The 26,534-nt window shown below is 42.4% G+C and overlaps 1 protein-coding gene and 1 long non-coding RNA gene across 3 annotated transcripts; one reads left to right on the forward strand and one right to left on the reverse strand.

Annotated features, from left to right (window-relative positions):
* Positions 1-4,323: 4,323 nt before the first annotated feature.
* Positions 4,324-5,750, reverse strand: LOC109632318 (uncharacterized). Its single transcript, XM_020091542.2, has 4 exons — positions 5,620-5,750; positions 5,484-5,539; positions 5,116-5,412; positions 4,324-5,000 (listed from the first exon to the last, which is right to left on the reverse strand). Exons 1-4 carry the CDS (start codon positions 5,739-5,741, stop codon positions 4,375-4,377), a joined length of 1,101 nt encoding a protein of 366 aa, XP_019947101.2. The 5' UTR covers positions 5,742-5,750; the 3' UTR covers positions 4,324-4,374.
* A 140-nt stretch (positions 5,751-5,890) lies between these two features.
* Positions 5,891-20,286, forward strand: LOC138405633 (uncharacterized). 2 transcript variants are annotated; one of them, XR_011239430.1, is made up of 3 exons: positions 5,891-6,405; positions 6,628-6,782; positions 17,969-20,286. It is a non-coding gene; the product is annotated as an uncharacterized lncRNA (long non-coding RNA). The 2 variants fall into 2 exon arrangements; XR_011239429.1 differs by lacking the exon at positions 17,969-20,286 and adding an exon at positions 9,111-11,730.
* The last annotated feature ends 6,248 nt before the right edge of the window (positions 20,287-26,534 follow it).

A 26,534-nucleotide genomic window follows, 5' to 3' on the forward strand; every position in this document is an offset into this window, starting at 1 on the left:
TATTTAACCTATTTTAGGGGAACCTATATATTCCGGACACTTCTCTTTCACCAGCCCATCTTACGCAGTTCACATGTGACATGAGGTTCAAAAGCGCTCTTTTAAGACTGTTTGGGAAAAGTCCTCCTCTTGTGTGCCCAGCTCCGTGGGAGAAAAGTGGCCTCAAGTGCGAGTGGCGAGGAGGTGCTGTATCTTCTTCACCAGAAAGCCCTGGGCAGTGGCCCTATAGATATAGACGGAGAGTTGGGAGAGATGGGAAATCATGATTTGGAGTAAAACCACCTCCTTGGGGAACAGGGTGTCAGCAAGGATTGCGGTTCAAGCCCTGGCCCACACAGAACCACAAGGCCACCACAGAGACCCTTCTTTCTACTGGATCACAGGCCTCAGGCCCCACTGGCCTCTCTGTAGATATCCAGTTACTAATCTACCAGCCCTGACCAATACCCAGTCAAATGACTCTTGCCGCCCAACGAGCTGCCGGGGCTGTGCCCTGCGACACAGCGACCAGAGAAGATTCAGCCCATCTGGAGGCTCTTGGGAACGGGAGGGAAAAAAGCGCTGGAAAAAGGCAGGGAAGTAGGGGAAGGGTTGGATGGATGGATGGAGAGCAGGAAGAGCAAGTTAGAGGGGTGGTCAGGAGACAGAGAGCAGTGTGGTTGAGCGTGGTCACTCAACAGCTGGGATTTAGGAATATTCTCCTCCGGGAGAATCTGACCCAGAGGAACAAAGGCTTTGTGGTCATGTCGAGCTGTGCACTAAAGGACAGGAAAGACAGACTTTTCCTGAGAGGAAAAACACTGAAGCCACTCAGTGGGAGGTTTTGGTCGTTTATGGCACAACCATGTTGTTAAGAATCAAAATGGCACTCATCTCAAAACAGAGAGGACAACTGTGGGCTGCTATAACTGCCTCAGTTATAGTCAGACAATTGCTTAACTGCAGAAAAACTAGAGTCTATTGTTTGACAATTCCTCTTTAGCCACTTTCAGACGTGAACTCCGGAGAATGTCCATAGAAATGGCTCCAGACTTTTCTCTGGAGTTTGCATTTCACACATGAACAACACAGCAAGAGATTCTCCGCTCAGACGTGTTCACAACAACAGAGCGTTCAGATGAGGGGCAGCGCAGCAGGCAGGAGGCAGGACCTAATACATTTTGCTGCAGAGATTAGTTATGTTGTTGTTTGGGTCCGACATGTGTCAGAAACGTCATCGACAAGACCACTTGCTCAAGCACTGAACTCTGCAGATTCTCTGTATTTTCTCCGGTGGAGGTGCATGTGTGAAAGCAAAAGTCCAAGTTAGAGCCTCCAGATTATCTGCAAAGAATTTGATGAACGCGAATCGATCGCCTGCTGGATTTACTGTTGACAAATACAAAAATGAAAAAAAAAAAACTAAAAGAAAACAAATATCTCCAGGTGATTTGTTGCTGTTGTGAACTGCTGCTTGTCCCTCTCTTCTTTCCTCTCGCTCTCCTCACTTTCACTCACCCACTTCTCTTGTATCTATTTTCCTCTCTCAGCTTTTTGTTTCCCCTCCCTCACCTGCTTCTAATAGATAGATTCTTCTCAGATGAACTTTCTCTCCGCATGACTCCATCCCCCTCCCTCTTGCCCCCCTCTCCCTCCGCCTTCCCTCCTTCTATTTCAGAGACAAACTCTTTTCTCTCTCTCTGCTACCCTCTGTCCCACTGTCAGTGTAATTCCATTGGTGTCAGACCTCCCAGGTGGGCCCAGACACAGGTAGATAGCTCCCGTGGTGGGGAGGCTTCTCTGCTGTCGGCTTCCTGACGCCTGACCTGCCCCCCCCCCATCCCCCACACACGCACGCACTCACACACACACACACACCTTGCCTCAGGGGGGTCAGTGTCATTGTTGACATTGGACACATGGTTGTCGTGGTGCAATATTAAATCTTCTCATTTGATTTGGACTGTAATTATGTCGTAAAAACAAACTGGCTGTGAAGCCGTGGCCCGCCAGTGTGATCTACTTTCATCAAGTGCAGACTGGCTTAATTATAGAGTGCGGCGTACACCCATCTTTCACTGGGCAGCTTTTCCTGCTGCTTCTTTAAGCCATCACATTCTTTTATTGTGCGTTAATCACAAGGCAATTGGGCCGTTCGCGATGGCTGGGGGTAGATTTTTAACACTGGTCTGTGCATACCCTGCATTTATGGAGGAAAAAAAAGTTATACATGGCAATGGAATTCACTATATCTGTGGTGCACTTAATGATATGGTTTTCATAACACAAAGGTATTCAAATGCAAAAAAAATTTGCACAAAAAAAGAATAAAGGAAATTTCAAATGGAGCGTGAGCAGCTTAGATGAATAATCAGGTACATTGGACAAGAAATGACCAAATTTCATCAAAAGAAATCACACATGTGAATGACTGTAAATAAAACTTTTTTTACCCATGGGATTTTATTCCTGTTTCATTATTTTAAGAGAGCACCGTAAAGCACTTGAAGGAATAACACTCAAGTATGAAGATCTATGAATTTTATGAGCAAATTATTTCCTCATCTGGCCATGCATTTTACAGCCACACATCTGAAATACATGTTTGTTTAGGCCAACGTTTGCCACACTTGCCGCCTGGCTAAGTCAAACCAGATTCCACCTTCACATCAAGTCGCACAGGAGGATGCCAGATGCCAAATCGCAGCATGTGGCAATATATAACAACTTTTTTTTTTTTGCTTTTATGCTTCACATAATATGTTTTAATAGCCCTGCCTCACATTACTCAAACAATTTGGAAGTAGCTTATTCTATTTGTTCCAAAAATTGATGGAACAGTGAGGATGACATTCTAATCGTCACTTCTTGAAAAGGAAAACATTGGGTTCACTGAATCTGGAAAAGCCATCAAGAATTTAATGTTTTCATCAAGGAGCTGCAAAATCATCCTGATCACTTCCAAGGCTACTTGCACTTGCACATCACATGTTTTATCTTAAAATGTTCTTCTGTTTATAAGATCTCATTATTAAAAGAGAAAACTGTTCATAAGGACAATCATTATAAATATGAAAACCTCAAAGTCACAATGCAAACAGACAAAATCCAAATTGTGGAAGGAGGTGTTCTCTGAGAATAAAAACCAGGATACAATGATAATGTTGATGTCGAGGAGGCTCAGTGGCTACCGGTAGGGGAGCATGAGCCGAGATGAGTGTGAGAGCGAGGGATAAAGGAAGGAGCCGTCTGGGGACTGACCCCTTTATGTCTTAATAGTCGAGCAGGAAAAGAGGGGAGACTATGAAAGCTGAAGGGTCACCGAGGGAGACCCCCTGCATTTTTTTCCCTCTCCACTGGTCTTTTATGATGGGTTCATCTGTGTTGTGACAGGTGTGCGAAGAGGCCACCTCACTAGAGGTAATTGCCATTTCTCTCCTGCGGGTCATTGTTTGTCCCGATGCATGAAAAGACCATTTAGAGAAATGAGAGGATTTTTTAGTCGCAGATGAAGACTCTGTATTTGAACTCTTCTCTTGGGCCCAAACTGGATAAAAAGTCACAATTGTAAAATATTCTGGAAAATCTTGGTGGATCCATTAATGGTGCGGTGCTTTGTACATAAACACAGACAGCAAACACATCCTGCTGATGCTGCCCTGGCTTCACTGCAGAAACTATTATGGTGCCACTGAGGAGAGTCATAAAGGTGATTAACAGCAGCTTCTAATTAAAGATCAATGGAGAGTCTTTCAGAGGTGATTTGTTATATGAATTAGGATGCCCACTGTCCATTAATGACATCAGCAAATGTCACTGTAACAGATTGGATATTGATTCATCCTTGTTTGAGCCACAGCTCAAACCAAACTATACATCAAGCCTGCCCAATACGATGGGGTTTGTTTATGAACGCCTCTTAATTCTCAGCATAGGAAAAAGTGCCTTTAAAAGCTTCTACCCCTCAACTCCCCAGATGTTTAGAGAATGTAGAGCTTTTGTTAACGTTTAAATGGCATCAGATGAAACTGTGACACACATCTGATGCTGGAGCTGGATTTGAAAACCTGAAGTGATAATTCATTAATAAGACATAGGATTAGTAATGCATGACAGCAGGTGGAAGAGCAAAGTGTGACTTGAGACGTTTAATGTCTTTGCACACACGTTCGTATTTGTCGAATGAGTTTTAAAATTAGTCTTCCAATAAAAATAGACAAACTTTACACACTGCATCCGAGGAGTTGTACTAATTCTATGCGGTCCAAAAATTAAAGACAAAACTATCCTATCAGTTTACCAGTGACTTGGAGTAAACCATAGCAGTAAAACAACCAGTGCAACTGATCTTTAAGATCATTTATTGAATCCAGATCGATCTACATGTCTTCACCCTTAACCATGCTTGGGCTGTGTCATCCTGCTGAACCCAACTCTTCTATAGGGCTGGTTTTGTCCATTCACTGCACCGCTCTGACCATAGCCAGCACTCCCAGCAGACTGCTTCACAGGTTGGCTGGGCCACTTCATGCTCTGAGGCACTGCAGAGTCAGTGGGGATGGTCTCAGCCTGCAGAGTACTGGGGTTAGCAGGATAGTAGTATCTTATGTTGTGGGTGTCATGCCAGGAGTCCCTCCCCTTCTCAAAGCTTTTGCGAGAGTGAGAGAGTGTGCCTGGAGGATACCGGCCCGTCAGGAACATGTAGCCAATCGGATAAGGATACACAACCCATCCTCCACCAGGGACTGATGTAAGTTCACCATTAGTCACTGGTCCATCCGCAACAGCGACACCTGCAGGTGGTGGTGGTGGGATGCCTTGCTCTTCAGTCTCAGATTCGTAGTCGCCATTCTCGTAGCTGGTCTCTGCATGAGATAATTCACCTGCCTGGAACTGAGGAGGAGCAGGTGGACCCACGTAGCTTGAGCCAAGTGCTTCAGGTTTACTGGAGACAAAGCGGCGAGCACTGGGTCTTTCCTCAGGAGAAAAAGGACTGGGAGGTGCAACTAGCCAGTTGATCTCTAGGGGCAGATGTTATAAGCATTTAGCCAACTAATTCAAAATATGAAAAAACACTCAATGACCATTACACCATCCAGAGAGTGAATACAGCCAAGTCATGTAAGCACCAGTCACCTTGTGCAGAGGCTTGTTGCTGCGCTGGGCCTGCAGAGGATCTGCTGGGATACCCTGCACGGTCAGACGCAGGATAAGTGTCAACGGCTGCTACCGGTGCGTTCTGAACACCGGGCTGAGAGTACTTTGGCATTTTGCGTGAAGCAGTTTGCAGACGAGCAGGATTCGAGGCAGTTTTAGCAGCAGCAGCCCTCGCACCAGAATCTGTAAATTCAGAGGAAGGCCGTTCCCAGCTTGAGCCAGCCACCACCAGGTTTGCACTGTTACTGCTGCCATAGGCGGAGCTCGCATCAAAACCTGTAGGGAGAAAGAGAAATGGATACCAACTCATAAAAGCAGCAGGAAAATTTGGAGGAAAGGGATTTTACCTTTATTCGCAGGGTAGCTGTAACTTGCACCAGTCAACAGAACAAGAAGCAAAGCCCTACCGAAAAAAAAGAGACAAAGCATAAGTACTACAACTCATCAGATATCAGTCAAAGCATCACAGATACAGTGACTTACCCTGAGCAGGCCCAAACCACCATCATGGTGAACAAGCAGAACCCTGTCAAAGGTTTACAAATGTAGCAGTGACCTGCTCTGACCAATGAGAACATGTTGTGTTGATGACACACAGCTGCCATCAATCGTGAGGACGGTAGATCCCTGAAGCCAAAACTTCAACAGTGAGCGGGTGCGTTTGAATTGTCCATTTTGCGTAGAAACCTTAACTGAGGGAAATGATCCGGAACATTGTCAGCGGCCGCCATAATAAGAGCTTTTTGAATATTTGATCTCCTTTAACATAGGAAATACTGCACCATCCTTTAGGAAAGGAACGGAGAAAATGTCGTCCCACAATTCATTGCAGCAGCAACATTTAAAGCGACTTAACATTGTAGTTGCACCTGGACGGTCACACATGAATATAAAAAAAACAGAGCAGCTGTTTTATTCTCATGACACGATCCGGAACGGATGTAAATCCTCACATGATGCTCTGAGCCGCTGATTTCTACTCTGTCACATCTGCCTAGTGAACAACCAGCGAATTAAACTTATTGTTCACAATATCATCATCAGAACTAAATACTAATGTAAAAGTTATTTTAATTGCTTGATTGCAAAAAACGTATAACCCTCACGTTATTATTAGGGCTGTCGAAATTAACGCGTAAACGCGGAGTGATTCATTTATGGAATTAACGCATTAACGCATGCGCAGAACGACGCGCTCCATATACTCACACCCCACTCGCTCAGCGCGACACACAGTGAGATCAGCAGAGGATCGTGCACGTGAAGCAGGTAAGTGATTTTGTTGAAGAGCAGTGGAAACAAACAGAGTTTCTCTCTGGTCACAGCTGATCAGTGATCAGCTGCTTCATGATCAGAGCAGAAGCTGAGCTGGGGTTTCTGTGTCCTCCTCCACTCTGACCTGCTCTCACTTGAACTCATAAACACTCCTCAGTAGTAACCAGGACCTGATCAGTACATGAAGTAACTTAGTGTTTGTTTGATTCGCTCCAGAGTTCATGAGGCTGCATCAGGAAAAATAACTCGTCAACATTTTGGGCTCGGAACAACACGAGACGAGACGTGAACAGCAGGAGTCAGTGTTAAAGTGACCGGAGCGACACAGATTCATGATCCGACACCATCGATTAATAACTAAAGACATGATCGTAAGTTTTTCTAAATCATCCCAATTAAAAACAAAGAAAAGAACGTGAACAAGTTCATTTTCATCTGCATGAACTGAACTTTGAACTCGTTCTTTTCAAGTGAGAAATAGCACAACACTGCTGCTCATTCAGGAGCCCATGCCAAGGTTTGCTTGTTTGATTTAAAAAAGAAAAGTGTTATTCAACCATCCTATATTTAATTAAAAAAAGAACAGAGGCTAACATGCCCCAATTGTTTAGGATAAAGGTTATCTTTAGTTTGATTAAAAAAAAAACATTATCCTATATTTGCTCAGAGGCATAGCAAAGAGACAGACAAATTGAATTATGGTGTGTTATGTTTTACTTTGAATTTATTTTTCAATCTTAATAACGCCATCATTTGGACTTGTCATCAATTAAAAAACAAATGTTAAATGTACATATCCACCTTCTGTCATTTATCTTTCCATTCCCACAACAATATACAGATAAAATGGGGATTTTTCATAATTAATCCACAGCTACCTAGTTATTATATCATATTATTTCATCATTCCTTTTTCCTGTTTGTATTTATTATTAATACAATGTATTTTGTTACTTTCTGTGAGTAACTGATGGTTTAATGTTTTCCCTGAACTGAAACATCTTTTCTCAGAATGTGTGCACAGCTGAAAAAAAAAAGAAGCTGAACGTAAAATAGAGTTGGATTTCACATCATTCCTTGACCTTTGTAATGTTTTCCATTGAGGTCAGTGAACAGTGATAAGGAAAGGAGATTATTTAGACTCTCCAACCACAGCCGGTGAATCAAAGCTGACTCAGTTGCCTCATTGTTGTCTGCCCATTGATGGTGCGGCTATATTACATTACGCAATTTTATTTTCATCCTAACCAAATCCTCCTTTCTCTGTGTTTTTGTTGCTCTGAACTATATCCCACTCTAATTTACCATACCTAAGCTAGATCCACATACAAGCACTTCATTGTTCTTCTGAATGATCTACTGTTTGTCAAATACTGTGACCTGCCCAGTTCTGTAATGTAGATGATGCAGATCATTTTTGCTCATCTTTAATTTAATTGTTCAACAGTTTTTTCATAAGGAAGAAAAAAAAATCTGCAACAGAGAGATTTAATGTGCTGGCACGGACAATAAGCCAAAAGAGGTCTGACATGTGGCTCCCCTGGGAGAGTAAACATTAGATCTCGGAAACATTTTAACTACAAACAAATGTAATGAAATCATCTCTGTAAACCTAAAACTACAAGTCCACAGTTTCTTGTCTCATTAGAAAATACTGATCGAACCCAAAACCTGAAGAGCATATCCTGAAAAACATTGTATGAGAGATGTGAATGTGTCTGATAGTGGCACATCCCTTCATTAAAACCGTACTCCTCTATAAACGCAGCTTGAGACGGTGCCAAATGTGCCGTGGCCCTGCATTGTGACGGTTTCCGGCACTTCACATGTGTATTTCCTGGCTTTCTAATCAGAATGCTATTTTGTATCTCAAAAGGGGCTCCATTCAGCCCAACATTAACAGCCCCTCGTCTGTGATAATGTGGATGCTTCAGGCCATAGGCCACCAGCTGCATCCACTTGTCAGTCTTTGGTACAGATGCCCTGTCTGTCTGCGGTGGCGAATGAAACTCGCGGACTAAATAGGCACTTATTGTGCGGGATGATTTTATGTACGCATTTTAATGTGCCTCATCCAATTCCTTAACATGGTTTAATTTTATCTGCTGACAGCCATCTCAACATTTAAAATGGTTTTAAACAGAAAGCTCCTGTCTCCTATGAGTGGCCACTGAAACCGAGTGGAAAGGCTGTATCAAACTTTGTATCAAACCCGAATACTCTGAGGCAATTTATCCAAATCTGCTGGATTTTCCGTGCACTGTATTAGTTCCTCATACAAATCAAATGAAGAGAACTCAATTATAATGGATCAATAATTCAACGTTCTCAATTATGCTTTAATTGTAAGAAGCAATATCATCCAATCTTATTGTGTGGATAGGTGTTTGTTGTTCTGCGGAGCTTTAGCTGATTGTTTATATGAGATTAGAGCTGTGTATCAGGGAAAAGATCAGGCAATGTCACAGAGCCTCGGATCGCCAGCAAGTGACACGTGCAGCGACACACTCCCGCACACACACACTCTTAATGACACAAACACATAACATAAAGCCAAATGCTGCCACTAAAATTTGCATGGTGCTCAGTAATGCATTAGTGAACATCACTTGGCAATCTGTTCATACGGGCTTAATTGGATTTTAATACCGCCTCTGATCTTGTTTTCTAATTAACGGCGGTGGCTGGCAACCAAGCAGAACCATGCACCCAGCAACACCTTTGATCCCGGCCATATGGAGTTCCTCCAAGCACGCCGGGGATGTAAAAATCCCTCACCTAGACGCGGTGCACAACAGGCCCCCCGAATCAAAATGGATGGGGTGAGGAGAAAGGAGGAGGGTGGAGAATGGAGGAGTGTGGCAAGGAGTGCTGAAGAAGGAGGAGGAGGAGGAGGAGGAGGTGGCGGCAGCACAAGGTGGCGGGTGGGGGTGGGCAGTGGCATGTGTCATCCACACATCCCAGCGGCATTGTTATTGATTAATTTCTCTCACGATCAGTTGTGATCACAGATACATAAAACATGAGAGGGGGTACTGAATGCCTGTACACCTTATCATCCCCGCTGCTTCTCGACACCCCATTCCTTGCTATGGGGAAATGTCAATAGCTCTTCTAATCTCTTTACGTCTCCCCTTGTGGCCACTGCTTTATGCTTTTGATGAAGGGCTGCCAAAAAATCTGTCCCTTTTCCACCCTTGCTTTCCCTGTTTTGGCAGGAGTGTGGGTATTAAACTTAACATCGGCATAATCGCCCTGGCTCTCTTGCTGTTAGGATGTTTCTTAAGACCCAGTTTTTAAAACTTAAAAAAGATTATTTAGTATTAAGTCAGTTGGGGGGCTTGTTTCTGTAAGCGCAGCCAATTTCTAGAGGCTTGACTGACCCATCCTGCAACATCAGCAGCACAGATTTTTTTGGCAACATATTATTATTATTATTATTATTAGACTCTATATATGTTATAGGTTGAAGCAGCTAATTAATTAATCGTGAAATCGATGCCAATAAAAATTCTTACAGGAAAAAAACATATAATATTGAATATTGAGTATTTAATAACATCATATCAAATTAAATATGTTTTATCCTTTGTATTTCTTCCTCCTGCATGAATAAGTCAGAGCAGGGAGAACAAAAAGGAACGTGTGGCCTTTTTAACAGTCTTATCAATACTTCACTATTTCATTAAATGACTAGTTCAACATTACATTTATTCACTATCTTGCTGAGTCAGAGGAGAAGTTCTTTACCATAACTAAATTGCCCTCAGTAAGTGCATATCTCTGCCAAAGCCTACAGTCAATGAAACAAGGCTTACAGCTAAGGCCACATTATGTTACTCAGCTTCACATCCGTGGTAGTTACAGGCTTCTAGACCTATTTGTTACCACACAGCAGCTGAAGAAAGCCGACAGCCCAATGAAGCCACATTTAAATCCACTAAATCTATATTTTTTATTTGGATCTGCACAAAATTGCCCACACTTATCAATGCCAACCCCCCTAAATATGAAATATGTATTTCTCTGAGAAATCAAGCAAGATGCTGAAAATCTTGCAATGTTTAAGAAAGAGAAAAAAAAATCCTGGATCTGTCCCCTGATCCTGATCCATCCCAGAATTTAATGGTTCTTCCTTTGCATATACCGTATCCTTCCACCAAGTTTCCATGGGAACCCTGCAGACCAACAAACAAACAAACGCAGGCAAAAACATAACATCCTTGTCGGAGGTAATCAGGTTACTGACAGCAGCCACAAATATAGGAAATGGAAAAACTGCTGGTTTGGCTACCAGCAAATCTAAATCTTAAGCTCAACAGTTAAAAAAATGTTTTAACAATATAAAATGTCAAGTGTAGAAACAGCATGTAGTGCATTGGCCATGCATGATGATTTTGGTTATATCCACTGCACGCTGCTAAGGCCCACTGAGTTACAGATTGCAGGTAAAAATCCTTGAGGACCACACATGACGTAAATACTGTACTGTAAATGAGTTAATGTGTCTGGGGAGGTTATGTCATGTCAAGCAGCTGGACATAGTGAGTACGTCCTAACAAGTCATCTCAGCAGCCTCAGTAGTTCCCCTGACAGCTGGGGAGGTCACTGGTGTATATCCTCCATGGATGGATAGAAGTTTGAAAGTGAGAGTAATGATGATACACAAAACAATATGTCAGTCATCCATGCATGGTGATTTTGGTTATTGCAGCAAGCTGCCATTTTACCGCTGTCTGGCGTAAAACTGCTCATTAACTATGCATATTAATTAAAAAAGCAGAGCGAATGGGACAAATTTCATATCTGCAGTCGTTTGATTGACAACCGGGGGGATGGTGTTTTGCGAAGGGTGTCAGATTCCTACAAAACTGACGGTAACATTGTTTCGTGTTAAGTTTACATCCGCACGCTCAGTATGAAACAGTATCATTAGACCAGAGACCGTGATTCCTATAGCAACGTGTCTTCAACTGATGATCACTGCCGTAGCAGATCTGAGTGTTTAAGTCTGCACAGGCGCTCTCACGCTGCTGTTTGGCAAATCTCCGTCTTTAATTCACACTTGTGCAAAGAGGCACTTTGACATCAGATGGCCTTCTACAACAATGGCAAAGAAGAAGGCCTGAAAGTCCCTGCGAGTGATTGCGCCTGAATAATGATGCCTTTTTACATCCATGTTTGTCCTTCACAGGGCAATTATTTGGACAATGTGTATGTACTCTTTTGAAGAGGATTGTGACATATTGTGCCCTGGCTAATGACTAGAAATGCATTAAGACCAAAGTGGGGTTTCTAATAAAGATGGTTGACAACGACCGAAGGCCTTCTCTTTGTTTTATGTGGAGTGTTTCATTTAATGAAAAGAGAAATCCTTGCTCTCCCTTAATTATCAGTTGTCCTTCGACCTTAGCATGTCACAGACTTTCTCATCTTCCAACAAAGACACTTTCAAGCACATTGAACGACGTGTTTGCGAGCGTATGATTTTGGTGTCCTTTCTTTTAAAACTTAATGGATGAGGGAAATGGAGAGTGGCCTCAGATGATGTTTGAAACATTAAAATGCTGATGACTGACTCAAAGCCTGTAATGCTAACATATTTGTAAGGATTGCACATATATACACGAAAGCCAAAAAAACACTAGTAGCAAGTTTCACTGGAAAGAAAGAGATAGAGTTTTCCAGTCTTCAGTTTAACATATTTTAGCATCATATACATTCATGTAATGTATTTTTTTTTATCTTAACAGCTTTTTTATTCTTTTAATCTCTTTATTTTCATACTCATATTTATTGTAGTTTTGTTCTTATATTTTTACACCATATATAGTATGTTATGTGCCCGATACCTTGCTGCTTAACACAAGAATTTTCTATCTTAGTTTTTCTACCTATACATTTTCCTACCTATACGTACCTACCTACCTTCTTCCCTCCCTCCCTACGTACCTAACTCCCTCACTCTATATCTACCTTCCTCCCTCCTTACGTACCTTCCTCCCTCTATACCTATTTACCTACCTACTTCCCTCCCTACCTACCAATCGACCTCCCTCTCTCCCTACCTACCTCCCTCTATCACTACCAACCTTCATTCTTATCTACCTACCTACATCCCTACCTCCCTACCTACCTACAACTACCTACCTCTCGTAGATTAGGATAAACAGTAACTAAGATTGATCTCAGAGTATTTTTAGGAGATCATTATATGACTGTTTGAAAGTACGGCCCTCTCGTGCAGTTTTACAGCACGGTGTGTGAATCCTTTCTCATGTCAACATGCCAGTGTCACAAAAGCTGCTCCACCAGTTTGTGTGGCAGTGACACACACTCACAGGCCTGTTTGTCAAACTGTTATCAAAGAAGCCTTGAATGACATCAGCAGCATCTACACAAAGTTATTCTAATTACGAAGGATTTTGGAAGTTTATAGTCTCACAGAAGCTGCTGGTCATCAGCATGCTGCTGAAACCACAAAATGAATGGTGGAGCAAAGAAAGTGTGTATTTTCTCCATGTTAAAATATGTATGTTTTTTATCAAACGAGACAAGCTGTTATGATAAATAACCCCAAGTAGTTAAGTGATGACAACTTATTTTCTTCATGATTAGAGTCGCACGATATTTGATTGAAGTTTGTAAAAGGGATTGAAGATGAGGTCTGGATAAAGGAGAGTTGTTATCTCAGGGGATCAACATTTTACCCTTAAAATGCTGGGGGCTGCTCTTTACAATTAATGGAATAAAAGCTGCAACTTTGAGTCGACTTGGTCCCTCAAAGGTGAGGATCTGTTTGTAAATCAAGATAATAATTTGACCATAACATGATAAGTGAGATGAAACAGAGTCGATTTAAATTGATCCTGAGCTTAATCACAGAGAGTGAGGGAGAGATGAAAACACCCACAAGGGATCATGTTAAAATTTTGGCTGAAAGTAAATGTAGTGTACATGTTTTATGTGTACAGTATCTATGCATAAGGAAAATATGTGCTTGGCTGGGAGTCTAATTTGAGGTCTAATTATGGGTTCGAAAGAATAGACAAAAAAATTCCGTCTCCTTTTTTCTCACACACGTACAAATGTATGCATCGTACTCGCTGCAATGTCCACAGCAGGATACACGCCCAGTGTACTTCGCCCAGGGTGATTCTGGCACCAATACAAAAACCAAAAGACAAGTTATATCAGTGATGCATAGCGTCCCTCAGGTCAAAAGCGATCAACATCAGGGGAGTTTGCAAGTTTTAGATGGAGGAGCAGTTTTGTTGAGGCACTGGAATGAGCCACCTTGCTCAATCAATGTTATGAAACAGTGGGTGATAAACATTCATTTGAATCTAAGTTTGATTTATAGTGTCTTCTTAATATCAGTGTGAATCAAACTGGTATTTCACGTTGTGTCCCTATCTGTCCTCCCATGTTTAGATTCACGCTGTCAAGCGTATAATATATCTCTGAAAGTTAGTTTCAGTCAGTCGGTTGCATGGAAATCATAAACATGTGAGAGCCCAAAAATAGGGCAGTGGGCGTGATGTCTTGTGGTTATGCTAGAGGACAGGAATACAGGTTGTCTCTCATAGCAGAGGACGGACGTTCAAAAGAACATGGTCAAGTCAGAACCCTTTTGTTGCTTCTTTTCTGCCTGCCGTCAAAGAGGAGATTAAGTTGTCAAAATGTGGGACCTTGGTCCAGACTGGTCTTTTGAGTGGATATTCACTAGTCTGATCTTCGCCACTGCTAATAGACAGAGCTCAAAGGGGAGCAGGGAGAACAGAGGAGGGAGAGGGGTAAGAAGGCTTTAGGATCACTTTACCTGGATTCGGCAGTGTGGCGCTGGTGGATTAGTGCCCCGGGCCTCATGGCACGCTAGTCTGCAAACACCCCCATAACATTCTTCTGCAGGTACAAACACACATGTGCACACTTGCTCATTTATGGCACAGTAGCCAGTAAACACACAACAACAGTTAAGGCTCATTTTGCACATCCACATGTGGTTTGACCTCTGCCCCATACGTTGAATGCATTCTCGTGTACGTGCAAACACACAAGCACATCTCCATACGCTAAAACACACAAACAAATGCCCAGTGATCTCTGTGTTTTCACAGCATCTCAGGTCTGTGCAGCAGCAGCGCTAACCCAGATAAAGTAGCATCCGATATAACAACTACTCTTAATTCTTGGGGCTTATAAAACTTCTGCACTGATTTCCTGGCTCACGTACAGTTGGGATGCCTCACACAAACTTTCTTCGACATCCTAGAACCTTTCAGAAGTCTGTTCCTGGTCTGATACTACTCAGTAAGGTCACTCACTCATCCAGAACTGCAAAACCATAACCCATAAAGGAGAAAATACAGGTTGTTCTTGGCAGGAAGGAGAGAAACCCAACACAGCTCCATCCCTCTCTGCTGCCTCTGCCTGCACCCCCCTCCCCTCAGTCACTACCTGATGACTTCTCCATCCGTTTTAATTGGTAATTATTTTGCGGGGTTTAATGCCTTTATTCAGACTGTCAGTGTGGAGTCAGGAGAGGAGGATTAGGTGCCCCAGGGGGACGAGACACTGGCACGGCCAGGACAGCTCATTTTTACACGGGCAGGGGAGGAGGACAGCTCATCTTTGATCCGGTTGGGGCTTCGCAGGCCAGAGGGGTGACAGCTGCACTTTCTTTAGCCCACATTTGAATTTGAATTCTATCTTAGGATGCAGCGCGCCACGGACTTGGCAGGGCAGTGGGGTAATCTGCTCGGCACAAACGCCCGGGCCTTTTCTTCCTGTGTGCCCTCGCAGAGATTGGAGTAATTAAAGTTAAATGGAATGCATTAAAAACTCACTTGTGCCGAGGCTGTGGCGGCCGTGCCAACAGTGAATGGGCTGGGGCTGTCCTTTTACGCTACTCTAATCCTGCGGAATATATGTGTGCCCTGTGACTTTGATGCTACGCTACCAAAGCGTCGGAAACGGCTACCAGTGGCGCTACAACTGACTGCTGGCTTTCACCTCAGAAGAACATCTTGGAGAGCAAATTCAGCTGGATTCTGACATTGGCAGGAGGTTGGATGGAATCAGCTCGGGGAAGGCTATTAGCACTTTCCAGACTCACATGTCACTCTCAAATTGCCACGCTTTGATGTACAGCCTATTTAAATGCCCACACACCGCCTTTCCTCTGACCTGTGGTAATATTTAGATTGAATGCCAACAAGCTGTCCACAGCAACAACGAACACATAAAGAATCTGAAGGAGTTGTAGCCTACACATGTTCATAGGTACAACTCCGGAAGACACCTGGATGACAGAGAATCTTCACAGACAATTCATAAAGAACTTGTGCTGTCAGTCATTCTACAAAAGGCTGGCCTATGCATGAAAAACAGCTTACCATGCCAATAAATGTTAGCAAATGCAGCTTTGCAGAAGAAAATGGCCACTCCTAGTTTGTTAGCCATCTTGATGTGGACAATAATAGATGCAAAGCACAAACCTGCGTCAACATAGCCATAGGCTGGGAACAAGACCTGCTCTTCAAGGTGGATGTCAAAAGACTTCAGGCATCAGACACCAAGATAATTGTTGCCATCTTTAATTTTAGAGGAATGTGGACAGAGACAAAGAAGGGCATGCAACAAAACTATCATCATAATGTCTTGGTGGCTTTGTGTGAGATCCTCGAGGAGATAGGACAGGGAGAAACACAGGGGTGTGGGACAGTGAGAAAAGTGTTTAGTGAAACAGAAAATACAAAAGAAAGCAAGTGGTAAAGACCAAGATGTAAATCAGGGAGAGGAATATTCTGGCACGCCCACTTGGAATAAGTGGTAACTATCTGAAATATCTTAATATCTATATCTCTAATTATGAAACAAATACATGTATCATTCAGTATCCAATCAGCAGACCTCACAAACAACTCCTTATCCAGAACAAGCAAAAGGAATAGGTCGAGATAGCAAACAGTCATTACAGACGTTTCCTGGGTTTCAGAGAAAATGCCTACAGCCAAGAGCATGCACAAATTTGTCTGACAGCACTACATGATACACCAAATATTTCCCTTTAGGCCCATGAGGGACCAGGTGTATAAACATGTCGGCCACCTAGTTTGACACTTCCATCTGACATTTGACATTGCATCATTACTTTTTCATACCAGACAATATTTTTTTGTCCAAAACAAAACACCAAAGAAGACATGGCAAATATCTCAGAAAGCAAAATTTGGTGTGAGGGGCATTCTTGACAGAGCACACAAAGTCTAAATGACTCTGACCTCTGCAGTTTTCAAGATCTTCGAATGGCCTTTCCCTCACCACAAGCTTCCTGGTTACAGTAAACGCCTGCCAGTTCTTTCACTGCTGTTTTGCTGTGACGGAAGTTAAATTCCAAGGTATTCCTTTATTATAAAGATCGAATCTTGGCATGTTATTTAACCAGGGTGCCCTTTATGTAGGTGGGAGGTAAGTCTGTGGAGGTCAGGGTGAGGGACAAGAGCCAGAGTTTACCTCCTGTAACTGAAAAGTTTCATAGATTCCAAAATATATTCTTATGCATATTAATATCGCTTCCAAAAACCCTGAAGCATACCCTGTATTCATACTGAGAGTGTTAACTGTTTGATGTGTAAAAATCACTCCTTCATTCTCCCTTTAGTTTCTACATGATCTGCTCAATTCATTCACTTAGAAGAAGGTAGAAGACAGAATATTAAGACTAATGGTTTGCTAACTTGTTGCAGTAATCAATTGTGACACATAGTGTAACTCGTTGAGGATTTTCAACATGAGTCTGTCTCACTTCTTGTTGCCTGGAATATTTTGTATCAAGCAGCTAAATTGGATTTTGAAGACAGCTGATCTGACAGAGTCTTCAGGCAGATTAGATGAAAGACCAGTAAAGAATGGCAAGACAGACAGACTGAACCCACAAACCAGATGGAGAGGTAATGGGCAGACAGGCTGAGAGAGAAAGACAGATGAACAGAGCAGGCAGACAGGCGGCTGTCCCTGCCATTTGTTGTCCCAGGCAGATAGGTACACTTGTGCATCTGGACATTTCACCTGCGGGTCATGATTCAAGTGTATCTGCGACGCGTACATCCTTTCTTTATCTGCAAAATGGGGGAAGAGTGCCATGATTACAATCATACTTCTATTGTTTGTAATAAACAGAAGAGCTGGTGCTTCTGTGGAGGAGGGATTCAAGTACTCATACACTTAAAAGTGAGAGGAATGCATGAATAACTCATTTAAAAGCATATGAATACCAGTATACAACCTTGGTTTATACTTTTGTGGATTTGATTAGTGGTGATTTGTCTATTCGCTGACAGACGTGAGATCTCGGTGAGATAAGGGGGGGGGGGGGGGGGGGAATCCAAAGCTTTTGGCCTGGAAGCCCTTTTATTCATGGGCAGCAGTTGAGTGTGTATTTCCATTAGATGTCTGAAGGCCCTTTAAGGTCTAAGAATGCACTTTAATAGATACCTGTCAAATGTAATTAACTATGTTTTTCCTATATCATACGCTTTCCCATCGCCTCCAGCCAGTGGCTCCACAGTGCGTTTGTATATGAGTACACATGCATACTGTATGTGTGTCTGTGTGTGAGAGACAAGAGTCTGTCTCAGCGCCTTTTGCCACCCAGCGATTGGAGACAGTTTTAATTGCAGCATGACAACCACAAGAAAGGACCAGAAGCCCCATAAAAGCCAAAGCAAGCTGGCAGCTGTCCCACAGTGGAAAGCTAGCCATGCCATAATTACAGGTAAAAAGACCTCTAGCACTGTAGCTCAGCACCATGTTTATTTGACACCAATCATGCAACTATGCAGGTATCCCAACAATAACGTGCTCTGTCCCGACAGGACTGCGGTGCCTCTCAGAAAGACTTGGACATCACCGGCAATCAAGGAATGCCTTGTGGCTCGGAGACTGAAGCCTCGTCAGAACATGAAAGTGAGCACCGAGACCTTGATTTTAAAGAGCCCAGATGAATTCGCCAGTGCACGTTACATTGTTCCCCCGTCAGAGAGGGGGGCAGAGCACGGCATCAATAATTCATTTTACAAGACTCACTCTTGCCTCCAGTGAGCAGGTCGACTTAAACGTTTTGATATCCACATCCAAGGGTGTAACAGGCCACATTAAAGACACATTAGCAAAGTAAGTGACACCTCATGCTGTGGAGGGAATTTAGTCTTTTCTCAGCTAAAGCAGAGCCAATCACCTGTGTTCATTCTACCAGCAGGTCTGGGCTGCACTGACGTCTTTTCTTTGCAGTTATGGAGTATTTAGTTTTGTATGAGCACAGGAGTGTTTAATGACTGTATGCATGATGGCACACACATTTAGCCAGGCCTTTGGGAGGAGCAAGGTTGCCTCTCAAAATGACAATGGGGGTAGAAACAGGACTCCTGGGTGATGAGTGCTGCGTGTTTTTTAAAGAAATGTGTTGCTGTGAGCTGGGGATCCCTGCTTCAGCAAACAGCTCATTCGAATCAGACCTCATCTACTAATTTTAAGCAATCACATTGGTATTCATGCCAATACATTTGCAACATAAATCACAAACATTGTAGAGACAGCATTGGTCTCTATTTGGAAATCCAGACCCAGGCACATAAATCTCACCTCTGTAAGTGCTTTACGAGAGCACAATGTGTGTTTTATGTGTTTTTTATGAGTGTGGAAAGGCCACATCTTGAATGACACTCTCTGCCACAGCCATTGGGGAGAAAGAAAATACAAAAAAAAAAGAAACGCTTTACGGGCTCATTTTCTATAACATATGCTCACTTTCCACTTAGAATGAGTTTGTGTAAAATACAGGGTTTCCTGTCGCGGCTGCTCACCTCTTTAGTGGAGTTATTCATTCACCGGCTCCGTTATTTACTTGTATCCTAGCTGTGGTGATTTACTAGTTAGGTAATGACTGTTGAGGCAATTGGCTGCTAAAGTGGTGAACCGGGGCTCAAGTGAAGGGCAGTGTTTATCATGGTATTGACTTTCTGACGAGCGTGCACCAGACTCTTTTGTCACAGATAATGCTGGGCCACTCGATTAGCTGGCCGAGGGATGTCACATGACCCAAAATCCCATACTATCCCCATTATTTTACTGTGCATTCACATGCTCTCCGGAAGGTCTCATCTCTCAAGTTGTGAAGTCGTTTTTCCAACTTTGTGTATGTGTTAATGTGCTTTGTGGAAAAAATATGGTAAAGAAAGTGTGTTGTATTTATTTGGAGCATGTAAACACCTTCTTCAATTAATTGCATGATAAGAAAAAGCAAAAATAAAGGATCAGGTGTGACAGGCCTATAAATATTTTAAAACTTATGTACCTGGATCATAAACTTTTGTCATTTGCAAACTCCAAATGACAAGTTCACATAAAAAGCTTCTATATAAATTGTGTTAACTGATTTATGATGTGATGATGTCAGCAACTCAACAACTTCTGTACCAAAGACTCCTCTTACTTTCCAAGGTGTTGTTTTGACTTGAAATGGAATCCCAGGAAAAAAAAGTATCCAAACACCAATTATTCTTAAGGTGTGTTCTTAATTGTTTGACTTTTTGTAGTATTTGATTGTGTTGCACTGTTTGAAGTGACCATGACACTGCAAAGACCTCCAGTGGCCTAGAGCAGTGGTTTTCAAACTATTTCTGCCCAAGGCACACCCGAGGGCAGCCAAAACCTCAAGCCACACCTGTATTCCTATTTATGCAAAATAGTCTCCATAAACCTTGTTATCATTCATATCAATTTATAAATGTTAATTCTTATTTAAAAATTGCCAAATACATTTTGTTATACAATTATATTAATCATTAAAGTTTCATTAACAAATAAATAATTTTAAACTTCTTTAAATTACTCAAAAGCAGCAAGAAGTAATTTAAAGCAGCAAAATAAAAAAAAAAGGGTAATTTGATTAAAAAGGAGGGACTGTGTGTGTGTGTGTGTGTGTGTGTGTGTGTGTGTGTGTGTGTGTTGTGTGTGTGTTGTGTGTGTGTTGTGTGTGTGTTGTGTGTGTGTTGTGTGTGTGTGTGTGTGTGTGTGTGTGTGCGTGTGTGCGTGAGAGGAGCACATCTGGCCTGACTTAACCACCCTTTACAGACCAAGCTAAGAGGAGAGATTTGACACTTGAGTTGATGAACTTTATTCTATCACAGTCTAGAAAAAAGAATTGCATTGCCATTGAGTGACATTTTTAACCTGCATGCAAACAGTTAATAGAACCACAGTATCAAGTTGTCAACATTCTGTTGCTGAAAATAACATTTTGTTGGAAATTGTAAATGTTACTTACATTTGTGATTGTAAATGTCATGGCCTACTTACAAGCTAGTGTGACACGTGCTTGCATATTTTTTTAATCCTGGTGGTACTGAAGAGACTGCCACTCACAGTCCTGCTCAACAGAGAGACGTGACCTCCTGTTGTTCTTCATGTAAACCACAGTGGAGAAAGCCAATTCACACAAGTAGGTAGTGGGGTAAAGAAGACGTTGCTCAATAGCGTGGTGGGAGATGGTTGGGTTGCAGAAGCCAACCAGAACTGATCCAGTGGGAGCTCACAAAATTTGGTTCTCATTGTGCAGTCCATACGGAGCTCTGTGTATTCTCCTCTCTCTCTCAAAGTCAGTTTTTCTGTTGAGGAGTTCAGATTAAAAGGATTGCCAATCCAGTCATAGTCCTCAATGTCAGCCACATGTGGAAAATATCGCTCAAACCTCTCTTTTAAAGTCTGAATGTGCTCGGCAAATACAGCAAGCTCCCAGGCCACCTGTGGTGCAGCTAATGCCAGTGGAATCATGTCCATGGAGCCCTGTTTCAAAGCCTCGTGCCATAGCATTAGCTTGCCCATAAACCCCCGAATCTTGTCTGTGGATGACAGGATGTTGTCATTCCTGCCCTGTAGCTTAGTGTTTAAATCATTGAGATGCCCAAATATGTCTGCAAGGTAACCCGACATAACTCACCACCTGTCATCCACAAGCTTGTCCGTATGTGGGACAGCGTGTTCATTAGAAAACTCCACAAGCTCTTCCCGAAGCTCATGAAGACGGAACAGGACTTTCCCCCTGTGACAATCAACGTACCTCTATGTGGAGAATAAGGTGGTCTTTGGTGGTCAGCTCCGAACTCAGTGCACAGTTGGGATAAGAGGCGAGACTTAACGGGCCATGATATAGTTTACCATCTGTACAGCCTGATCCAGCACCTCAGGCAACTCTTGGGGCAAACTAATGCCTCTCTGTGGAAAATACTGTGGTTCGTCACAATATTCGGGTTTTGTAGCATCACCCTGGCAGTATATCTTCTCACTCTTGTCATGCACGCTGCTCCATCTGTTCAAAGACTGAGGCACATATACCAGGTCAGGCTTTTCTCTTTTAAATAGATATCAGTAACCCTGAATATTTCTTCTTATGTTGTATGGCTGTCCATTTCTTCACCATCAACATACCTCACATTTTCTAGAAGTTGTTAAATATAGAGCCAGGGTGTGATTAGCTTGACTTAACGTAAACCTTGAAAGTTGTGGTAAACAGCTAGCATGGGTCTCTTCAAATTTCTTAAACATGGCAACCCAGCCCCTGGTTCCCACCTCAAACTGACAGCATGGCTAAAAGATGCATGGGCGTAGCAGCTTTTCTCAAAAAAAATATTCAGGGCACCCTAATATCCTGTGAATCAATAGCGTCATCAGTTTAACATTTTTCTTTTACACATACTGAATAAACAAGATTCAACATGTACATTTACAGGTGTTGGCAGGTATATTTAAAGAACTTAAGATTGAACTAGACTAGCGGTTGCCCTTGTTTTTAGTCTTTACACTAAGCTAGGTTAATTATCCTCTCCCACTAGATCTATATTTAGCAGATGGATATAAGAGTGGAGTTAATCTTCTCATTTAACTTTTGGCAAGAAAGCAGACAAGTGTATCTCCCAAAATAAACAATTCCTTGAACAGGCCAAATTCAGGATCTATGAGTCAGAGTCATAACGTACTATCATTGCTAAACAACAGGTCATTCTAGGTGATTTAATCAAGGTGATCAGTGGCTGTGTGGGATGGTGAAGGCAGCTGATGATTTCAGGTAGCAATGCTTCGGCTGCTCAATCAAACAATAAAGTCGATATAGATATATATATATATATATGAGGCCATATTTAACAGATAAATATTCAACTTGATGGGGATTCTATGTAGCTAAATTCAGCTCTACTTATTGTGTTGGCTGCCTTGACAGCACCAAAGAAATTAATTGGTCAGCAGGTACCAGCACATAAGATTTATGGTGGAAGGTAGTTACAGTGTTTGCAGGATGTTGTGAATATTCAGCTTTTTATTGCCAGTAAAGTTAAGAGTAAAAAGACTTTGACAGCAGGAAGAGGGTGAAAACTGTTACAGCTTTGTGAGTCTGCTTCCCACATGAGCGTCATTTATTGTATTTGAACTGAAAACACAAGTTTTACGATCTAACTCCTGGTATACAGTACTGTATGTATGTTATGTTACACCCCAACTTAATGCATTGCGTGCGCTGTGTGACATACATGCACTTGGTGGTATGTAGAAACAGTTCAGAGTTAAAAGAATCTGCCACGTGGGGGACTGACCACCTTGAGACCACTGACTGCAGCCACCAGCAGCGGTGTCTGTGTCCCGTAGCGCTGGTGAACTCTACACTGAGATTCAAAAAGAGAGGCTGAGTGAAGCAGGGGGAGACCACACACCATGAGAGGGAGGGGTGTCTCTGATGTGTCGACAGAGAAGATGAACTAGGGGGAATTTCATACCTGGAGTTATATTATGTCACCTGGGTCATATCATTGAAGGTGGAGGAGCATTACGTTACTGACAATATGAAAGAAATATATAGCTGCCGTCGTCTTTTTGTGATGAACTCCAGGAGTTAGGAATCAGTTACTTGTAATCAGTGGCTTGAATGGTACATTTGGTTAGCACGCTGTACTAGTACGCTTGTACTAGTATTCATCACTCATTTGTCAGACCCAGTGTAGTGCTGACCATTAAGGCTGTCAGTGGTGACACTGCTGGAGTCTCATGTGATGTGTGAAGGAGTGAGCCAGATTGACAGATGAAGTAATTGTTACTGTGGCTTGTGGTACATTATATCTCTTAATCTGTAGCTTACAAACTGTTTTAAAATCTCCATGCCCCTCAGTGGAACTATGTTGTTTTTATACTAAATAAATGAGATAAAATGTGTTAATTGGTGAAGTGCTGCTAGAGGAAGATCTTTGGGCAGTGTCAGAAAAGCTGTTACTCTTTGTTTCCACTCGTCCAGCAAACCACCTGCTAATAATAGCTTCCTATGTCAATATGCTCGTCCTTTTCTTGCCAAGAAAGCAAACAATTCCAGTTCTTTTCCGTTTTTATGGAAAGCTAAACTTAAACAGTCTCTGTAGACTGTAGAGAACTGTAGATTTATGATGATTGCACAAATATGGGAAGGGCATTGATCCTTTATTTTAAGTTAATTTCCAAAAATGTCTAGTTGACTTTATTTCTTACTTGACATTTCTATTTACTGACTATACGTCTCTGTTAAAAGTCACAGAGTGCGGTACACAGACTACAAAACACAGTTACATGCCATCTCAACAGAAACAACTGTATCTGTATGGGACATACTGTACCTACATGGCATCTACATAAACATACACAAAGACACACCTGCACACATACAGTACAACCCAGAGAACAGACTGTGCTGCTGTGAGTTCCTTAAATGCTTGTACTTTGCTGCTACTACAAGATATACAGCCATGCATCTCTCCCTCTCTCTCTCTCTCTCTCTCTCTCTCCGTCTTTTTTTTCCCAGCACACATGCCTGCACACACACACACACGCATACACACACACATACACACACACACACACTCCTGCTTTCTCCCGTGAATGTAAATTTGCATATCTAGAAAGTATTTCCTGGTAAGTAGAGCAATGGCAGCTCTCAGGAGAGACACAGACACAGATAAAAATTTGTATTAAAAAGAAGTAACATCTAAGCAAAAAAAGAACAAAACCACAGTACACCATTACTTTAATGATCTATCATGTTCAAAGGAAACAAATTCACAATCCTGCTGCAATAAACAGGGGAATGAAACACTGGTGTAAAGTGCTTTTCATTTGGTGCTCGCATGCAGCAGATGTTTGCTCTCTACTCCTCCTTTGGAATCGTTTTTTACCACGTTGTCATGTCATATAGCCTCTGCACGTTATACCATTAAATATCTGTTAAACTGATGGCAGTAAATGTCCCAGTAACAGCACTGGGTCAAAGGTCAGACTCCCCATGTATCTCCTCTTCAACAAAGGCATGAGGCTGTAGCTTCTCGGGTGAACCCCCCCCCCCCGGAGGCCATTTCACTTGTGGTTCAGGGTTCAAAGGTTATGAGTCCCTGGGGGTGTCAGCCTCATTACCCGGGAGTGCATCAGCCCAACCCACAGGTCTTTCTCAGTATTTATGTAACCCCTGACCTTTCTCTCTACCTGGGAAGCTCCCTCTTTCTGTCGTTCAAACCGTCTTTCACTCTCCAGCTCGCTGCCTTCTTCCAGGAGTTTCAGGGTTCAAGTTCAGTGTCAGTGAAGCCCAGACATGTTGAGGCTATTCAGTCTCCGTCTGAAGAAAAACCATGTGCCTTTGTCTGTGTGTACTGTCTATGTATATGTTGTGAAACCCTTGGAAATGGTGACAATTTAAATGTTTTCTTCTTAAATTATCTTTTTACCAGTTTGGACAGCCTTACTGGTGTGTGTGTGGGGTGTGTTTGTGTGTTTGTATTTGTATAGATGTGAGGACCAGAACCTATAGAGTGTATTTGTGCCGGTTCTCACTTTCTGACATATGTCCGTTTTTTTGCTCCTGTTTTGATTTGAATCCCAACGTTTTGTACATGCAGCTGATTCAGTCTCAATTTTATCATAAAAAAACAAACAAACAAACAAGAAATTATTTTATATGGTCTTGGTGAAAATCAACTTTTCACATGATCTTCATCAGCAACAAATATATTGTTTGTTTTCTCTGCAGTTAATCAACATCTACATCAAATGTCGGCGAGTTAACCGTAATGCACACATATCTTCACAAAAATTGCCTCAAGTGACTCAAACAATGTCACGCTAAGAAGAGCAGCCAAACAGGATCGGCTGGACTGATATAAGGAACAGAGAATCCCAGTCCAGGATCCTCCCTTCCCTCTCCGCCCTTTTTTCTTTTGAATGCCTGATTGCTTAAGTGATAAGTGACGATGATGGATGAGCTGGGCTTTGTGTAATTATTGTCCTGGTTATCACTGTCACCGCTGATAGCATACATCACCGTGTCCCTGCCCATTTTGTATGTGATAAATAACAGTAGCCGGCAAAAATGCATTCGAATCATTTGTGAACAGACACCTGGAGTGTCAACACATGGGCAGGCTAATGGAGGGTCCTGGTAAGTACGAGAAGAAGAGCTGAAGGTGTGAAATCCTGACTATGATGCCGTGGCGTGATTGTGATGTTTTTACCATGTCTCTGTAACCAATGCCAAATGTTCAGCGCTGTGGACAACACACAAGCACGCACGCACACACACACACACACACACACACAAACTAGCTCTCTACCACCGCAGCGGCCTCCCAACACGTCCTTTTTCCTCATCCACTCCGTGTTCCAACCCATCCTAACAAAGCTTCTGGAGTCATTCAGTCATTTCAGATTCTTTGTCAGAGGTGATTAACTGATTCTAATGCTTTATCACACATCAATGATACTTGACAGCCCCGAGGTGATGTAATCTCCTCGGATGATTTATGGATTATGGCAATTAGAGCTCAGATAAAGGCTATTATAAGAGTTCATTTACCTTTTTACAGATGACTGTGTGCACTGTAATGTCTCGTTAAAGGAATATTTACAGAGTACCTATGTGAAGACAGAATCTAATTCAAGATAAAGCAGTGACTTGAGGAAGTCGGCGTTTCATCTACAGACCATCTCGACACTGTGACGTGTGAGATATCATCTGCCATTTTGCCTGTATAGAGTGTTATTTATATTAAAAATAATGGAAC

This window comes from Paralichthys olivaceus, chromosome 19 (assembly GCF_024713975.1).
Source record: "Paralichthys olivaceus isolate ysfri-2021 chromosome 19, ASM2471397v2, whole genome shotgun sequence".
NCBI lineage: Eukaryota > Metazoa > Chordata > Actinopteri > Pleuronectiformes > Paralichthyidae > Paralichthys > Paralichthys olivaceus.